Source organism: Typopeltis vanoorti, chromosome 5 (assembly GCF_054136105.1).
Source record: "Typopeltis vanoorti isolate ZY-2024b chromosome 5, IOZ_Tvanoo_1.0, whole genome shotgun sequence".
Lineage (NCBI taxonomy): Eukaryota > Metazoa > Arthropoda > Arachnida > Uropygi > Thelyphonidae > Typopeltis > Typopeltis vanoorti.
In genome coordinates this window covers 7,178,859-7,198,285 of record NC_143553.1, presented here as the reverse complement: position 1 = coordinate 7,198,285, position 19,427 = coordinate 7,178,859, and the positions used below count along the sequence as shown (strand labels likewise).

Here is a 19,427-nt window from a genome sequence, read left to right as displayed (position 1 = left end):
CAGAAAAATATATAATTCTAAACAACCCAATCAGGACATTGAAATCCACTATGAGGGAAGTACCATCAATATTATCATTATTACGTGACACCTCCCAGGAGTCCAAAGACTCATCGAGGGATGGCACCTACTCCACAACTCTCTGTCTCCACCTCTCAATCCACCACCTACAGCAAACCACATCATCTTACATCAACACCATCCATTAATCCTGCCATCACCAGGATTCGAACCTGCCGCCTTTTGGCTGGAGAGCAGATACGCTAACCACTCGGCCAACCAGGCTGGCAAGACTGATTGAAGAAATGGAAAAAAACTTTAAAAGAAATGCCAAATAATAAAAGTGTGGGACCAGATTAAATTACAGCAGATATAAGACATGGAGGAATAGAATTACTTAAAAAAAAGGTTCAAATACTTTTTAATAAATGCTTGACAAAAAGTCTAAAATTCCAGATGACTGGAACAAAGCACAAACAGTCTTAAGATACAAAAAAAGAGATCATCGAGATCTAAAAAAAACTACAGACTAATCAGCCTGCTTTTACATATGTATAAATTATTCACCAAAATACTAGTCAATAGGATGAAAAACAAGCTTAAGAGTTTTCACAAAAAAAAAGACCAAGCAGGATTCGGAAATGGATATTCAATTAATGACCACCTCCAAACTATTAACTAAATAATAGAAAAAACAAATGAATACAATAAACCAACAAATAGACTACAAAATGTAGGCATTTATCAATTATGAAAATCATTTGATACACTAGAAAGAACAGCAATAATAGAAGCACTAAATAACCAAGGTATTGAAAAACCGTACATACAACTAATACAACATGTATACTAGAATGCAACAAGTAATATACAATTAAATAATCTAAAAGCAAAAATTAAAATTGATAGACGAATAAGACAAGGAGATACAATGTCACCAATAATATTCAATGCTTGCCTACAAGAAATATTTAAAAATCTAGGCTATCTAAGCAATTTAAGATTTGCAGATGACTGTACTATTTTCTAAAACACCTGGAGAGCTAAAAGAAATGTTTAATGAATTAAGAAAGAAAGCAAGTCTGGTCTCAATATAAATATTGATAAAACTAAAATAATGTACAACAAAAATACAAACTACAACCAAAAGATAGAAATAAATGACAGAGAAATAGAAAATGTAACTAAATTCAAATATCTAGGCCAAATAATTAACATTAGATAGAAACTGGGAACATGAAATAAAACAAAGAATAAACCAAGGATGGAGATAATTTGGAAAATACAATAAAATATTTAAAGAAAACATACCTATCTGCCTAAAGAGAAAAGCATATGAATAATGAATCATACCAGCTATGACATATGGAGTAAAAATATTGAGGCAATCATCATCCAGCAATGGATGGATAAGGATTGATTATGATATACCATTTCAGTACTTGTATATAGAAAATAGTCCGTGTGGTTAGCGTAGTGGCTGTGCGCTTCGCAACTATATGCCTGGGGAAGGAGTGTTCTAGGTTCGATTCCCGTCGGAGACGTACATAAGGAGCTGAAGGATCTTCCTCAGCCTTAGCCGGTCTTGGGCGTGGCCAGTAGGGTTTTTTCCCCAGTTTATTCCGGGGTTTTTCATCCCATAAAGAGGCAAACCGGACCCATGAACAGATAGGATACAGCCATAGGATATAGTACAGCAAGGAAGATAACAGGAAACCACCTTTTTCATAGTCACTTCCCTAGTATGTTAGCATAGCTGCCCCCACCATCTGTATGGATGAAAGGAAAGTAATCATCATATAGAAAATATGACATCTTCATTGATTTAATCTTGGTACCTTTCTGATCTTGCTCCCACTTAATAAAGCATTGAAATTGGTCTGGGTAGTGGTCCTTCCCGTAAAGTTTTGGCACTGTGGGATACTAAGACAATTGATGTGAAATCAATGGCCTCTTAAGTACAACTTAAGAGGCCATTGATTTCAGTGTATGAGGAGAACATCTGGGAATAAGAAATTTACTAGTAGTGGCCACAGGAGGTTTGTTTATATGGCTGCTAGTTTAATAATACTGGGAGTGATTTAAATTGGGATATGCAATTGATGCAGAGTTGGAGTAGACTATGAGAATGAAGCAAATGTGGATCTAGAATAAGATTTAAACAGAAAGTGAATGTTGTGAAGCAAATTTCTGAAATTTGGAATGCAAGGATGAGATTCAACATACACATTTGTTGGGATATCTATAAGGAAGTGGTAAAGATAAATACCTGAAATTTAGAGGTTGCATTGGTAGGCCTGTTAGGTAAACACAACATATTACAGTAGTGATGAGGACGACATCGACATATAGAAGGAAAGATACTGTGGTTCTACTTTATATGGCCTGATTTAGTACAAGGCCACATATCGATTAATTTGCATAGATTTGGTCATTAATAATAATAAAGACAATTTACAAAGAGCAATATATAATTTAAACATTATAGTAGATTAGTTTGGAATGAAAATATCTATAGATAAAACTAAAACAATGGAATTTTGTAGACAAACTCCAGTTAGAAGTAAAATAATTATTAATTATAGAGTAGATAAATACTTTTATCTTGGATGTGAAATATCATATGAAGGAGAAAAAGGATATTAAATTAAATCTTCAATATTTTTACAAGTTATAGGGCTGATAAATATAACTATAATAAATTTAGTTTAAATTCTTTATCCAAGCCTCAAGTATCTTGTACAAGAAGAAACATGCTTAAAAATATACAATATTTACATTATTATATGTAAATTGTTGCTTGTAGAGACTGCTGCTGGAAGGTAGAGAAGTGAATAGGGAGAATGAATCAGATCGAGTGGGAAGTGATGTGGAAGAGCGGGAGAGTAAGACAAGAGAGATTGACGAGATGGTTATGAATGAGGAAGTGAGTGGTATGAGTATTGAAAATGAGAGAATGGGTGTGCAAGAGGAGCAGGGAAATGGGGAGGCTCAGGGTGGACAGGGGTACACAGCATGAGAAAGGTGGATGCTCCAAGAGGAGGTGAGAGCATGTGTAGGCAGGAAAGGAATGGGATGACCAGGGATCAAGAGTTGAAATTGAAAAGGGTTTTAAAATGAAGAAGCAGAAAGGGAAATGGCCCTAGTTGAGCATGGAGAGATCACATCGAGTGAGTGGTATCAGTGGAACTAGCTGTAGATCCAGAAATGAACTGTTGTGTTTGTATACAAATGCTAGAAGTATAAGAAACAAGGCAGATGAAATGGTTGCACTAATTGCATCTGTTCACCCAAAGATTATTGGAATAAGTGAGACATGGTTGGAAGAGGATGACATCCTGACAGGAGTAGAGATAAAAGGGTATGATGTTTTTCGTGAGGACAGAAGGGGTAAAAAGGGAGGTGGGAGTGCTATTGATGATAGAGAAAGAGTTATGTCCATATAAAGTAGAGATGCAAGAGGGAAATAGTGCCAGTGGTTTTGAGGCAATATGGTGTGAGATAGAGGTGAATGGAATCAAATACTTGGTAGGATGTTGTTATAGACCAGGTAATGTGGATGGTGGTGATAATGAAATGTACAATCAAATTAGCCAAGTAAATAAGAAAAGGGTGATCATTATGGGTGATTTTAATTATGGCAATGTAGACTAGAATGATGAGATAGCAACTGGAAGTAAAGAATATGAGTTTCTTGAGTTTTTGAGGGATAACTACCTCAGACAGTATGTAACGGAGGGCACATGAGGATTGGGGGTCTTGGATTTGGTCATCTCATTAGAGGATGTAATTATAAATGAGGTATCAAGTCATCCACCAATTGATGAGAGTGACCATGAGGTGATTACCTGGCTGGTTTCCAGCAGTACGAGGACCCCTGTGAGAAAAGGGTATATGTGGAACTACAAGGGGGGGGTGGTTATGAAGAGCTCAGGAGACAGCTTGCAGGTGTAGCGTGGAATGAGGAGTTAGCTGGAAAAGAGATCAATGCAGCTTGGGGGATTTTCAAAAACTGTTTAGTAGATGTAATGTGTAAATGTATTCCAAGGGTGAGAAGGTTAAATAAGGTGGGTGTGAGATGGATAAATAAAGAGATTAAGCATGCAATACAGAGAAAAAGGGCATTGTGGAGGCAGCATAAGAAAAGTGGAAATAACCAATTCCATGAAGTCTACAAAGACCAGGCAAGGAGGGTGACTTAGTTGGTGAGGGTAGCTAAAGTGAGGTATGAACAGCAGTTGGCTAATGAAGCCAAAAAGAATCCTAAGGAGTTCTTTCGATATGTAGCCAGCAAAAGAAAGAATAATTATGGAAGGATGACATTGATTGGAGAAAATGGTATAAAGAGAGCTGATGCAGAATGTGTGGTGGAGATACTTAATGAGCAGTTCATAAAGATCTTTCAATCTTGTGAATGTGACTTCATGGAGGGATTGAGAGCAGTTGATGATGGGGAGGAGAGACTGACTGTAGGTGAGCAAGAGGTGTATGGGGAGTTGAGTAAACTAGATATTAATAAGGCTGTGGGACTCGATAATATATCACCACGTATTCTGAAAGAATGTGCCAGGGAGTTGACACCTGCCTTGACATTTTTTTTAAACTCGGTCAAGTTCCTAAGGAGTGGAAGGAGGGCAAGATTATGCCACTTCATAAAGGAGGTGATCGAACTCAAGCATCAAACTTTAGGCCTATCTGTGTGTCAGGTGTTGTGGTTAAGTTGTTGGAGAAGCTTGTGAGAACTAGGATCCAGAGTTGGGTTGATAACAATGGTATTATTATCTTTGATGGACAGCATGGATTTGCTAAAGGGAGGTCATGTTTTAGTAATCTATTTACTTATTACAATAAAGTGACTGCTTCCTTGGACAGAGGAAAAGGATACACAGTAATATACTTGGATTTCGCAAAGGCTTTTGATAACGTACCTCATTATAGGTTGACAGTCAAACTAGAGCAGATGGGGTTGGATATTAGATTGGTGCAGTGGATTAGAGACTGGCTATCTGATAGGTATCAACAAGTTGTGTATGGGGGAGCGATATCCAGGAAAAGGAAAGTCACTAGTAGAGTGCCTCAGGGGTCTGTTTTAGGGCCATTACTATTTAACTTGTATATTAATGATATAGGTGAAGATTTGGATGGAGATATTCAGTTGTTTGCAGATGATGCAAAGTTGGGACGAACCATGAAGTGTAGTGAAGATGTTGTGGCCTTACAGGAAGACTTGAATAGATTGAGTGATTGGGCAAGCAGATGGGGATGTGAGTTCAATGCTGCAAAATGTAAGGTTTTAAAATTTGGAAAACAAAGATGCGATGCAGAATTTATGCTTGGTGAGAATATATTGTTGGAGGTAGAGGAAATAAGAGATCTGAGAGTGATAGTGGATAAAGATCTAAAATTTAGGGGACACATCGCCAAGATTGTGAAGGCAACACAAAGGCTTCTGGGAATGATGCGGAGGACACTGACATGTAGAAGTAGGGAGATTTTTGTTCCGTTGTATAAGGCTTTGATTAGGCCACACATGGACTATTGTGCCCAGATTTGGTCACCTGGTTTTCAGAAGGATGAAGAGATGTTGGAAAGGGTCCAAAGGAGACTGACTAAGGTAGTTTCTGACCTCTGGAATGTCGAGTATGAGGAAAGATTGAGAAGATGTAATTTGCAGAGTCTGGTGGACAGGAGGAAGAGGGGAGATATGATAGAGACCTACAAGTTGGTAAGGGGTTGTTATAGGATCAATGTTGGAAAAGTTTTACAGAGAATAGTGGGAGATCGGGGAGAACCAGAGTCATCCCTGGAAACTGTATAAAGAGGGTGTGAGTAGGGGATTGAGAATCAGGTTTTTTTCGTTCAGAGTTGTGAATGATTGGAATGCTTTGCCTGAGAATGTAGTAGTGGCTGCAAAGAATTTGAATGTGTTTAAAACACGGTATGATGAGCTGTGTGTGTGATAAAAGGACCTCCCAGATGAGTCTTTTACGCCATGAGGTCTTGTGGTGGTAATAATAATAATATATAGCAGCAAAATTTGGGCAATAAATAAACATGATAAAGAATAAAAACGAATGAAATGAGATTAATGAGGAGAACTGTAAATTACACATTATTAGATAATAAAAAAAAAAGAAATGAAGGTATTTTAAAAGAACTAAAAATAAAATCAATAGAAGAAAAACTACACAAATATATACAGAATTGGATAGAATACGTAAACTGAATGGGCAAAACCCAATATACTAAATAATTAATCAAATATAAACCAATTGGGAAGAGAAGGCTGAGTAGAACTCAAAACAGGCTATTAGATTAAAAATTAGACCAGAACAGATCTGTGTCCATATTTAATGCTATGATGATGTTATCTGGTTTTTAACAAGATAAAGATATTTTGTAATAGGTCCAGAAAGTGGTAACTAATGTAATGTTGAGTATGAGAACAGGTTGAATGAAAGCCATTTGTAAAGCTTAGTGAGCAAGAGGAAAGGTAATATGATTGAGACATCAGTGAGTGAACAGTTATCAGATTAATGTGTAAGAAAATTTTCAAGGAGTATGGGTAAACATGGATAGAAGAGAACCATCACTAGAAGATGTATAAGGAGGGTGCAAGCATGAGTTTTTTTGCATGGAGAGTGACTGAGTAGAATGCATTGCCTGAGAGTTTGGAATCAGTAAATGAGTGCAAGGTATTATTATTATTATTATTATTATTGTTGTTCCGGGAAACTCCAAGGAGTCGACAGACTCATCGAGGGAGGCCCTAACATCATGTCTGGAACAACTATTCAACATTCACACAGTATCTATCATATCTTGCCTTGAACTCATTCACGGTCGTAGCACCCACAACAGACTCTGGAAGCTTATTCCACTCATTCACCACTCTCCAAGTAAAGAACCTAGCTCTAACACCCTTGTCAACCATGCTCTTGCCCAGCTTCCATGCATGGCCCCTAGTCCTCCCACCACCAGTCATATTTTCAAAAATATCTTCTGGATCAATCTTATAAAAACCCTTGAGTAATTTGAATGTCTCAATCATATCACCCCTCCTTCGCCTATCGTCCAATTTCTGCAACCCACAAATCTTCAACCTATTCTCATAAGGTTCATTCCACAGACCTGCTATCATCTTGGTCACTGGTCTCTGGACCCTCTCCACTTCCTCCCCATCACGAAGAAACCCTGGTGCCCATAACTGGGCACAGAAGTCCAGATGGGGTCTTATCAAGGCTCGATACAGAGGAACAACAACTTGTTTGTCTCTGCATGTTAAAGTATTTTTCATAAGCCAAATGATTTGGTGAGCTGTTTTAGTCACTTTTGTAATGTGCCCCTAAACTTCAACTCCCTATCCACCATCACTCCCAAATCCCTGGCCTCATCAATCTCCTGGAGTACGGTTCCACCAATGCAATATACTGCTGCTATTCTTTTCACCCCAAAGTGCATAACCTTACACTTTGCCACACTAAACTGACATCCATTTTTCCTAGCCCAGTTCTCCAAACTATCCAAATCATCCTGTAAAATTTTGACATCCTGTGCACTCACAATTGCTCTACCCAACTTTGTGTCATCAGCAAACAAGTGAACACTTCCTCTCAAATCCTTTCCAATATCATTGATGAACAAATTGAAAAGCAGTGGTCCGAGAACAGAGCCCTGCGGCACTCCACTAGTCACAAGATGTCTTTTTGACTCCACTCCTGAATAAACCACTCTCTGGTATCTCTCCTTCAACCACCCTCCTATCCATCTTACCAACCCTATATCTATCCCCATCTGCTCCAGTTTACTGATTAGGGTTCCATGTGGTATCCTGTCAAAGGCCTTGGCAAGGTCCAGTAGTATCACTGTAAACCCATTACCCCTATCCAGTTCAGCCGTCACTGTGTTATAAAACGTGAGCAAGTTACTGAGGCATGATCTACCCTTCACAGAACCATGTTGTCCCCCATACAATATCCCATTTTCATCTATCCAATCCTGTATTCTTTTCTTGACTAATTTCTCTAAGACCTTGACAATGATTCCTGATATGCTAATCGGTCGGTAATTTACAACAGCAGTCTTGGAACCACCTTTATGCAGTGGAACTATATTCCCCTCCTTCCACCCGCTCGGGACTAACCCAGACCCGAGACTCAAATTAAACAAAATGGTCAAGGGTACTGACAATTCTTTAGCTGCTTCTCGTACTACACGAGCTGGTATACCATTCAATCCCACAGATGTATTGACATTGAGGTTATGCAATAGACTTCTCACCTTCACTTCATTCACCACAATTCCCGTATAATCTACTGGTTTATTCGTTTCTGCAATGTCACCACCTGGATGATATATTCTTGCAAAGTGCTCACTCAGTAACTCAGCTATCTCAACTGATTCAGTTACCTCCCTACCATCGGCATTCTTTAAAATCATTCTGCCATGTACATTTTTCCTTTTACTTGCTACATATCTAAAAAACTGTTTAGGATTTTCTTTAGCCTGAATGGCCAATGTTCTTTCGTAATCCTTTTTTGCTTTTCTTACCACACTCGTCACCCTTCTGGCCTGCGCTTTATACCGTTCATGTGAATGCCGGTCACCTTTCTCCTTAAATTCCCTCCATAGTTGTTTCTTTTTTTGCAGCTCAAGCTTAATGGTGTTATTCATCCATTTAACCCCTACTTGATTTATTATTCGGACTCTAGGTATGCAGTCAGCCATTGCTTCATGCAAGCACTTCTTAACTACCTCCCATGCACTATCAACTTCTAGTCCTTGCAGTTGTATATGCCATGGCACTGAGCCAATCAAACTCCTAAGCTTGTCATACTTTCCAGCCCGATAATTCCACATGTACTCTGTCTTAATTGAAAAATCCTTTAGCCACCTCCCAAGTCAAGACCCTATGATCACTCTCACCGATTGGTGGCAATGTGGTCATATTTGTTACAGCCAAATCCTCAGATGTAATTACTAGGTCAAGCACTCTCTGACCCCTAGTATTTTCCATTACATGCTGTCGCAGATAGTTATCCCTTAATAACCGCATAAAATCCAATTCCTTCCTCCCGTGTGTCCTCTCCTCACTCCAATCAATGCGATCAATGCGATCTATGGAAGTCTTATGCTAATAAGTCCCGGTGTTAACTATTTTGGGGAGGAGACTGGTTTGGATTGAAGATATTATGTATCTGGTTAGTCTACTGAGACTATCATTATGATGCCAATGCTTCATTGCCGATTTATCCATAAATCGGCAATGAAGTAGGAAGGTTGACCAGATCTTAGAAATTTTTATACATTCTTTTTTGTTACTGTTGAGCTAGTGTTTGAGGATGTCTACTCTTAGCACCACAAAGTCGAGCATACTACAGTCACACTCATTTAGTGCGTGCAACTGCTCCCCCCCCCCTCTTATGTGATTCATATCATATGCTCAGTTTCTGTGCAAAAATGTCTTTTATGGAACATCTCCTTAGAGTCTGTCCAGTAAATATCTTACAACAATTTATACATTGTATCAGTCCTCTCAGTTTATCAGCAGAGCCTACATTACATAATTCTGATATTCTCACAACTGCTACAATCTTCTGAGTTGACTAAATTTACCATCTTTACAATATTCCTCCTTACCAGAATCTCGACTTCCATTATCTTCTGATCCTCCTTTACCTTACTTCCTTTCTCTAGTACAGTCCTGCCTATCTCTCCAAGTATGCCCAATTCATTTATACATCCTTCCAGCATATTATAAAACTTCTGAAGAGTCATCACATCAGTACCATTCCTAATAAGCCTTTCACAGTTCATGTACTCTGTAAACAACTGAATATCTCCACTTTCAATATCACCAAATCCAACTACTCCAATATCTAAGCTCGTTCAAATGTGACTTCAATATTAATTTATCATGTGGCAATCTCTCAAAATGCTCTTCCATTTTATTTATTTATTTACATGAATCCTATTTATAAATGCTTGTACACTCACTGTATCTCCAGTACTAATAAAAAATCCATAACCTGTGCTCGACCAAAATGTAGAACTTTTGTGGGACAATTCAGACCACATATAAGTAGAGTGATAAGTCACACCAGGTAATAGAAATGAAACCTGAAATTCAGATTTAGTCTATAGAGTGGTGAATTGTCCCACAAAAGTTCTGCATTTGGTCGAGCACAGGTTATGGATTTTCAATTAGCCTGCCCATGGTACTGGAGATACAGTGAGTGTACATGCCTTTATGAATAAGATTCATGGAAAGAAAGAAATAAAATGGAAGAGCATTTTGACAGATTGCCACATGATAAGTTAAAATGAATGAGCTTATCAACCCTGATAATATCTGGAAAAATTAATGTGTATCTCCCTCATTTACTATTTTGTTTCAGTAATCTGGTCACATTTGGAGGAGCTATACTGGAGAAAGTAGGGAAGACAAGAGATCTGGGGTTGATGATTGATAGAAACCTGAAATTTAGGGAACATATTGCAAAGGTGGTGAAGGTAACACAGAGGATTGCTGCAATAATGAGAAGGACACTGACCAGCAGAGATAAAAGAGTTATCATTCCGTTGTATAAGACTCTGATCAGACCACGCTTAGACTATTGTTCACAGATTTGGTCCCCAGGATTTGAAGGGGATAAATTAACTGTGGAAAGGGTACAAAGGCAGATAACAAAGATAGTTTCAGGACTGTACAATGTGAGTTATGAGGATTGGCTGAGGGAATGTGGACTGCAGAGTTTAGTGGATAGAAGAAGGAGTGGTGATATAATTGAGACTTTTAAGCTGTTGAGAGGTGGTTACAGGGCTGACACTGGGGAGTTCTTTCGCTTGGTTGAACAGAGTGAAGGAGTGATGACATGGGCCATCCCTGAAAGTTATGAAAGAAACTGTGAGAAAGAGGGTGAGGAGTGGTTTCTTTGCATGGAGGGTGGTTGAACCGTGGAATACATTGCCTGATAGAGTGGTGAGAGTGAGAATGGTCAATGAGTTTAAGGAGTGGTATGAGTGACTTTGTGTTTCCTAAGAGGGACCTCCCACAACTATTCCTGATAGACTTTGTGTTTCCTAGGAAGGACCTCCCGCGATGAGTCTTTTGACTCCATGGAGGCTTGAATAATAATAATAATAATAATTTTATAATACAGCATTCCTTAAAATCCAAATAATCTCAATTTTATCAAATCCTGTATACAAGTCCTTAGTAATTTTTTCAGAATCCTCATTGCCAATGAAGAGATGCCAACTGACTAGGAATAAATCAGTCTGATACTTCCATTTTACTACTGCTCTTATGTAATGGAATGCTCTTACTCAACATATATGCGAACCTTTCATTGAACAGCCAAGTCAATGTCATGATCAGTTGTGTGTGTGTGTGTGTGTGAGAGTATATCTATCTTCCTGTATTTCTTGCTTATGACATCTGTCATACAGCATCAATGTATAGGAGTGGGATTTCTTTTTATGTTGCAGATTAACACTAATGTATGTCTCTCAACAACCACCCCACTACTGTAACTAGGAAGCACTATTCAAATTAAATTACTTACTGAATTAGAATATTGTTTAAGTTTGGTTAGCATTAATGAAATGAGGTAGAAATGAAAAAAATATTTCTATATAATTATACAGAAGAAGGTCTCTATCTTATGGGAGGAATATGCAGTCAACAAGAGAATGTCTCTGCTGATACTAATCTTGTAACACCTTATCAGAAAAATGTGCAACCCCTGGCTCAACTTCCTGTTTCCATGTCCAGTATGGGCTGTGTAGTCTTACCACCAAGAGTGAAGGAAGTGTATAGTCCTCACAGTGTTATGTCTCTGTTAAAAAATTGTTATAGCACCAGCAAAGTGGCTGAAGCAAGAAAGAATGTAATACCTTTTCATATATATATTTGACAAGGAAAAAATGCACATTGAAATATATATATCTTCTACTCTTAAAAAAATTAAAATATATTGATGATTATCAGCTTTTGTAAATAAATCAACTTGGATTTTCATAAACTGATTACCGTTTTATGAGATTTTTTAAACATGATGTCAAGACACCATATTGTTATTAATAAATAAATGTTTTATCAATAAAAAAGCATCATACTAAATAAGAATACAAGTGTAACAGATAACTTATGTTCTAATAATAAGTATTATTAACCATTATTAACATTTCTATTCCACCTCTGTTAGGAACCAAAGTAAATCATACTTGACAAGAAATTATATTATTGTTTTTATCCTTATTTTACCTAAGTGCATGGAAGCAAATAATTACATATGAAAAACGATCTTAAATTCAGAGTATTGTAATAATATAGTGATACACCATTTTTCTACTTATATATGAAAACATAACTTGCCACCTGAGTTCCCTTTTAGTATCTCCTAGATCTAGCTCCCACTGATGAGACTTCAATAAAGGTGAAATTGGTTTAGGTAGTGACTCACCACAATGCACGGTATTATGCATGATGGACACAGGTAACCTCATGAAGTCAACTGCTCTCTGTATTAGAGCCTAGTTTTGAAGATATTTCACATGCAGACTTTTGTTTTTGGGCTAGTTAATAAAAAAGATGAAAAATAAGAATATAATTTCTTGTCAAAGTCCCTATAACTCAGTAATGGCAATGCACTCTGGTTGGAAAGACCTCGGTTTGAATCCCATCTAAGATGTAAGGACCAATTGGGGAGAGGGAGGGGTTCATTTTAAGGTGAGTTAGCCAGTCTCATACAGAGGGTTTTTTATTTTATGTTTTTTTTTTTAATCCTAGAAAATTGTATTTTTAGTCCTGCAAGACATACAAATCCAGAGAATTCATATATAAGTGACAGATAGTAGACTGCAGTGGTTAATCCTATGTAGGTAGGATTAACCACTGCATTAGTTTGGCTTCTACAAAGCAAAGTTACTTGGCCATGAGAGACCATTTCACCTAACATTACAGGAGTAAGATGATAATTAGTCAAGTACTTTTGTTACTAACAATAAAAACTTTGCCAGAGCTATCTCTAATTCAGAGTGCTATATTAACAAGTATACCATTTTCCTTCTTATGAAAATGCTATATGAAAGAAGTTATATGAAAATATAACTTCCACAGTTGAGTTAGCTCTCCACAGGTCTAGCTACTAGTGACAAATTCAAAATAATGGTAATTAGAGATCCAACTGTGGAGGGAAGTTCTTGTCCACTAATGAGGGGAATCGAGAATTGGTTCACAGTGCTCTTTAGCAGTAGAAAAAAAACAGAAAAACCTGGAGCAATCTAGAGTGAGCTTGGGAGACACTGTAAAGAGAACAGATCCTGGAAGCAGTAAAATTAATGCATGTATAGGGATGGTCAGCACAGGAATGAAACAGTGATAATACATGGGGAATAGTTAAGTCTGGGAGGGGGGTATTGAGCAGGCAGTACATGTGTGGAGAAGTCACAGATGAGGCGGGGGAGAACTGGTTATAGACCATTAAATGAATTGTTATGCTTATTTAAAACAGATGGGGGTAGAAGCATGGGTAGGACTGGTTATAGACCAATAAATGAATTGTTATGCTTATTTAAAATGCTAGTGTGTCAGAAATAAGGGGGATGAAAAATTGCTGCATTGAGTTTACTCTACTGCAAATAGTTGGAATAAGTGAATAAGAGCTGAGAATGATATCCTGAAAGGAACAGAAACAGAAAGGTTTTTTAAAAGGATAGGAAGGGCAAGAAGGAAGGCAAAGTGATGCTGATGATAGTAGGGATGACCACACGAAGTTGAGAAATGAGAGAGGGGGGGGGGGAAATAGTAGCAATGGTATTGAAGCAGTAAAATTTGAGGTGGAGGTTGATAGAATGAGATATTTAGTTGGGTGTCACTATAGACTGGGAATAGGCAGCTTGGTTTAGTGAGTAAAAAGAAGGGTGATCAATATGGGTGGTTTTAATTATGTCAGTATTAATTAAAATGAAGACATAACATCAGAGAATAAGGAAAATAAATTTCCTGAGTTCTTAAGAGAAAACCATCTTAGGCAATATATAATGGAGGGTTGAGAGGCCTAGATCTGATCATATCAAAGGATGTGCTTGTGAATGGAGTATCTCATCTTCCCTTAGCTGGCAAGAGTGACCATGAAGTGATCACCTGCATTGTTGCTAGTCAAGAGGAGTTGGGTGGAAAGGAGATAGATGCTGCTTAGGCATTGATCAAGAGCTATTTAACAGCAGCAGTATCTGAATATATTCCAAAGGTGAAAAGGCTAAATAAGTAAAATGGACAAATGAAGGAATTAAGCATGAAATCTGAAAGAAGGAGGCACCCCATCAAAGAAGAAGACACTGTGGAGGCAACACAAAATGAATGTTGCTAATAATCGGTTGCATGAAGAGTACAAGGAGCAGGCCAGGAAGATGACTTGGTTGGTGAAGATAGCAAAAAAGAGCAGAAATTAGCCAATCAAGCCGAGAAAAATCCTAGTGAGTTATTTCAACATATGGCAAGTAGAAAAAAGAATGACTATTGGAGGATGATGATAGTTGATGACAATGGCATAGATTGGAGATTGATGTATTCAATAAGCAGTTTATCAGGATATTTCATCCCCGTGAAGGTGACATCATGAGAAGCCAGAGTGTAGAGAGCATGGTGCAGGAGGAATGTGAGTAACCAGGAGGTATATGAACAATTAAGTAATCTTGATGTTAATAATGCAGTAGGACTTGACAATATATCAGCGATGTTTGGAAAGAATGCTCTAAGGCAGAGGTTCTCAACCTTTTCCAGTGGCATACCACTATATCTAATTCAAGATATTAGATGTACCAGTAAGGCAGTGGCTCACGTACCACCAGTGGTATGCATACCATAGGTTGAGAATCCCTGCTCTAGGGAATTAACAGCACCTTTGGACATGCATCATGGCATGTTCCAATGGAAAGTGGAGGAAAAAGGGGGGTAGGATAACATCCCTGTAGCTACAAATTATAGGTCAGTATGTGTATTTGTAGTTATTGTTAGTGTTACAGAGATTGGCAAGGACTAGGATTCAGAATTAGACTGATAATAGTGATGCTCTCTATAATGACCAGCATGGGTTTTGTTAAGGGGATATCATGTTTTAGAAATCTGCTTATGTACTACGAGAATGTAATAGTTGAGAAGAACTATAAAGAGAGCAGATGTTGTAGCCTTGCAACATTGATAAGGACTAGGATTCATAATTAGACTGATAATAGTGATGTTCTCTGTAATGATCAGCAGTTCACTGTTGCAAGATGCAAGGTCTTGAAATTTGGTATACAAGGCTGAGATGCAGAGTATTCAACTAATGGAGAAATTTTAAAGAGATGAGATCTGGGAGTGTTGGTGGAAAGAGACTTAAAGTTTGGGGGATGCATTGCTATAATTGCAAGATCGTTACAACAGATTATGGTAATGACAAGGGGGGACCTTAACATTCAGAAGCAAATAGATTATGTCCCCCTTGTATAAGGTTGAACAGGCCGCATATGGATTATTGTGCACAGATTTAGTTGCCTGGTTTTCAAGGAGATGAGAAGAGATTAATTCATCAAGAGAAGGTTCACAAAACCAGTTTCCGGTCTATGGAATGTGGGACATGCCAGAGTGAGGGAATGCAACTTGCAGAGCCTTGTTAACAGAAGGAGAGGGGTACATGTCTGAGATGTATAAGTTGGTGAGGACCTGTTATCAGATTAATGTGGAGATTTTTCAGAGTAGAGGTAGACAAGGGTAAAAGTCTATTTCTGGAAGGTGTGAACAGGTTCTTTGCATGGAGAGTAGAATGCATTGCCTGAAAGTGTGGTGTGTGTGCAGAAACTGTGAATGAATTTATGGGAGGATTTGATGATCTCTTTGCATGAGAGTGTGGACCTACTGTGACGAGTCTTTAGACTCCATGGAGGTCTGATGATAATTATCTTTTCAGATCACTCATTAAGTTCATAGAGCAATGATAAAGTTCTACAACTCTGTTTTTTGGAAACTTGGTGGTAGGTTTTTGTACAAATTTTGCTACTCTATAAAGGTAAAAAAATCCAGTCTAGATAGCAGTTCTCACCATAATGTATAGATGTATGAGAAGAAAGTATTTTGCATTATGGGAAATACAAAGGAAAACTTGATTAGAAGAATGCTGCTGATAGGAAGATTGGATATGAAAACCTGCAGATTATATTTTCTTTAGGAAATATGCAGAAACCTGATAGAGATCTGACAACATAGACTGGTGTAGAAGAAAATTGTTGATGTGAAACTAGTCATGAAATATTATATGGGACTATTATAATCTGGTGCATTCCTTGTAGATATATCGCACGAAACTGTGGATTATATCTTGCATGAAGAAGGTGAGCTATTTCCAAAGGATAGAGTAAAGAGAATGAATGTAGAGGAACAAAATGTCCTGGGAGTTCAAAGTTGAACTCTGAAGTTATAATGATTAGTAAATTTTTAAGAGAATAAGGAAGGAATTACTGGTGTAAAATCTAGAAAATGCAAGAGGTAGAAACTGCATATCAGTGTGTGGACAGACGTGTTCGTCGAACATGTTGTTTATTTTTTAACGGTATATATTAGAACACAGAAATTAAGTAAATAATTAATTTATTAACTTATTGCTGATATTTCGCTGGCGTTATAACCAGCATCTTCAGAGCACAAAAACACAGTTTGTCACAATACGTGAGACTATAACAACATGGTGTAATCAACGGACTAGTTAAACAAAATCGTAGCAGCAACACAAAGACTAAAGTCCTGATTTTTGGCGTCCTCTATCTCAAAAAAAAAAAAACTAGTTTTTTCTTAAGATGACTGTCTCCCAGATCTTAGGCAAGTTAATACAGCCATATTTGTTGAGATTTGGAGTGTGATTCAGGGCTTCTGTTGCCTCTAAGAACAATCTCTCCGACTTGTAACAGCTTCTGTGTAGTACTTTTGTGTTTTTCCAGTTGATCCTGTGTGCAGGGATATCGAGAGCATGGTCTGCTAGGCCCGACTTGCCATAGTGATAATTCAAGATGTATCTTTTGTGTTCGCTGATGTGGATGTTCACAGTTCTTCCTGTTTGACCGTAGTAGGCTTGATTACATGAGCAGGGTACTTGGTAGACTCCTGGATGTGATAAAGGGGGAATGCTGTCCTTGGGTGAGCGGATAAGGGTTGCTAATTTGCTACATGGTCTGAATGTAGTGCGTAGTTTATGTTTATTAAGAATTCTTGAAATCTTATCGGATGCGCCTTTAATGTATGGGATGGTGACTGTTTTGTTGTAGTTCTCTGTGGTGGATGGTGGGAGGGGTTTCTTAGGAGCGTTTAGTATTTTGTTTATCTTATGTGGATTATAGCCATTGGCCAAGAAGGTGTGGCGTAAGTGAGCCAGTTCAGCAGCAAGAGCATTGTCATTGGAACAGATTGCTCTCGCTCTATGGGTTAGCGTTTTTAAAATGCCATATTGTTGAGAAGGATGATGGTGTGATTGTTTGTGTAAGTATCTCCCTGTATGTGTGGGTTTTCTAAAAACTGAAAATGATAAGGAACCATCTGGAAGACGTGTGATAAGTGTATCCAGGAAGGGCAGACAGTTAAGTCTGCCCTTCCTGGATACACTTATCACGTCCAGTTCCATTGTAAAGTGGATTTTTGGATGTTGGCTATTTAAATGCGCTAAGAATGTTTCCAATGTCTCTGGGCCATGTGGCCAAATAGCAAGCACATCGTCAACATAGCGTAGCCAAAGTGTTGGTTCGAGAGTGGCTGTATTGATTGCTAGTGTTTCCAGGTGTTCCATGTAAAAGTTGGCTAGAGGGGAGGAGGGGGGGAGCCCATGGCTGTCCCATCTATTTGTTTGTATATTTTCCCTTTCCATGTGAAATATCCTGCATGTATTGTGAATTTGAATAGTTCAAATATATCAGGGGGGGAAGTGTGACTTCAGTAGATTGAGAGTTTCTTTTAGTGGTACATTTGTGAATAGTGAGGTGATATCAAAGCTCACCATTAAGTCTGAGCTTTTTAAGGTATGGTGTTCTAAAATACTTTTTAGGTGGGTAGGATTTTTGACAAAGGAGGGAGAATTGTTTGTGAGAGTGGCTAGTAGCTTCGCTAAATGTCTAGCCAGTTTGTATTAGGGATTATTTATACTGTCCACAATAGGGCGTAAGGGTGTATCTTGTTTGTGAATTTTTTGTGCTCCATAGATCCTAGGTGTTTTAACATGGAAGGGCTTGAGTTTGTTAACTGTGCCTTTGGGCCAGGAAGTGACTTTTTTCAATAATTTTCGTGCCTTATTCTTTTGAGTGTTGGTGGGATTGCGATCTATAATTTTGTATGTTGACTGATCTTGTAACAGTGTGTGCATTTTGTTTTCATATGCTGTTGTGTCCATCACCACGGTAGCATTTCCTTTGTCTGCTTTTGTTATGATAATCTGGCTGTTGTTCTGTAGCTCTTTTATAGCAATGATTTCCTTATGTGGGATATTATTTTTGGGAGGCTTGGACTTGAAAAAAAATAAATAAACAACATGTTCGACGAACGCATAAGTCTGTCCACACGTTTAAGGATTCTTCACGGAGACGATATCGTACGTAAGATAGGACAATATGGTAAGTGGAAGTTAAAATTGGCACGGCAACTGAACAGGTTAGCCTTCTTAAAGAGGTGCCGAGACACCAATTTAATACCGAACTGTTTTAAAATCAAAAACAAGTTCCACTCGGCCAAAGCCCAACGCATTTATAAATGAGCGAGTGTAGCGCTATTATGTGAAGAGATTAATGCCACTCGTCTAGAATTAGCAAAATCAAATTCAACCATCAACGCACTATGTGAATCACTTTATAATATTCTCAATACGGAACTTTGGGAGATCCTAGATAACATCACCGACGTAACGGCTAAAAAAGAATTCAACAGAGTCAAAAACCGGCACCAAAATAAGTTTGAAAATCTTCAACAATGCAACACTACACAACGACCGCAATTACAACAAGACCTCGTCGTCGTGAATTTATCATCGCTCACCTTAAGAAAAGAAGCCACTAGTGCTTTAAGTCGAGGGCACAATTTTGCCATGACTCCCAAACAAGTTCCAAAAGCTAAAATAATGGCGTCCATCGAATGAGGAATATACGACCTGCCTCCAACAATAGCCAACAAATACGTTTAGATGTGGCCAACATCCTAATCAAGTCCAAGCCTCCCAAAAATAATATCCCACATAAGGAAATCATTGCTATAAAAGAGCTACAGAACAACAGCCAGATTATCATAACAAAAGCAGACAAAGGAAATGCTACCGTGGTGATGAACACAACAGCATATGAAAACAAAATGCACACACTGTTACAAGATCAGTCAACATACAAAATTATAGATCGCAATCCCACCAACACACAAA

The 19,427-nt window shown here is 38.0% G+C and overlaps 1 protein-coding gene across 1 annotated transcript in view; it reads left to right on the top strand.

Annotated features, from left to right (window-relative positions):
- LOC150106211 (beta-scruin-like) overlaps nt 1–19,427 on the top strand; it is a 308,571-nt gene that overhangs the window by 272,056 nt on the left and 17,088 nt on the right. The window contains exon 10 of the mRNA XM_090392954.1: nt 11,650–11,891. Coding sequence (XP_090249080.1) covers nt 11,650–11,891 — 242 coding nt within the window. The remainder of the gene's footprint in view (nt 1–11,649; nt 11,892–19,427) is intronic.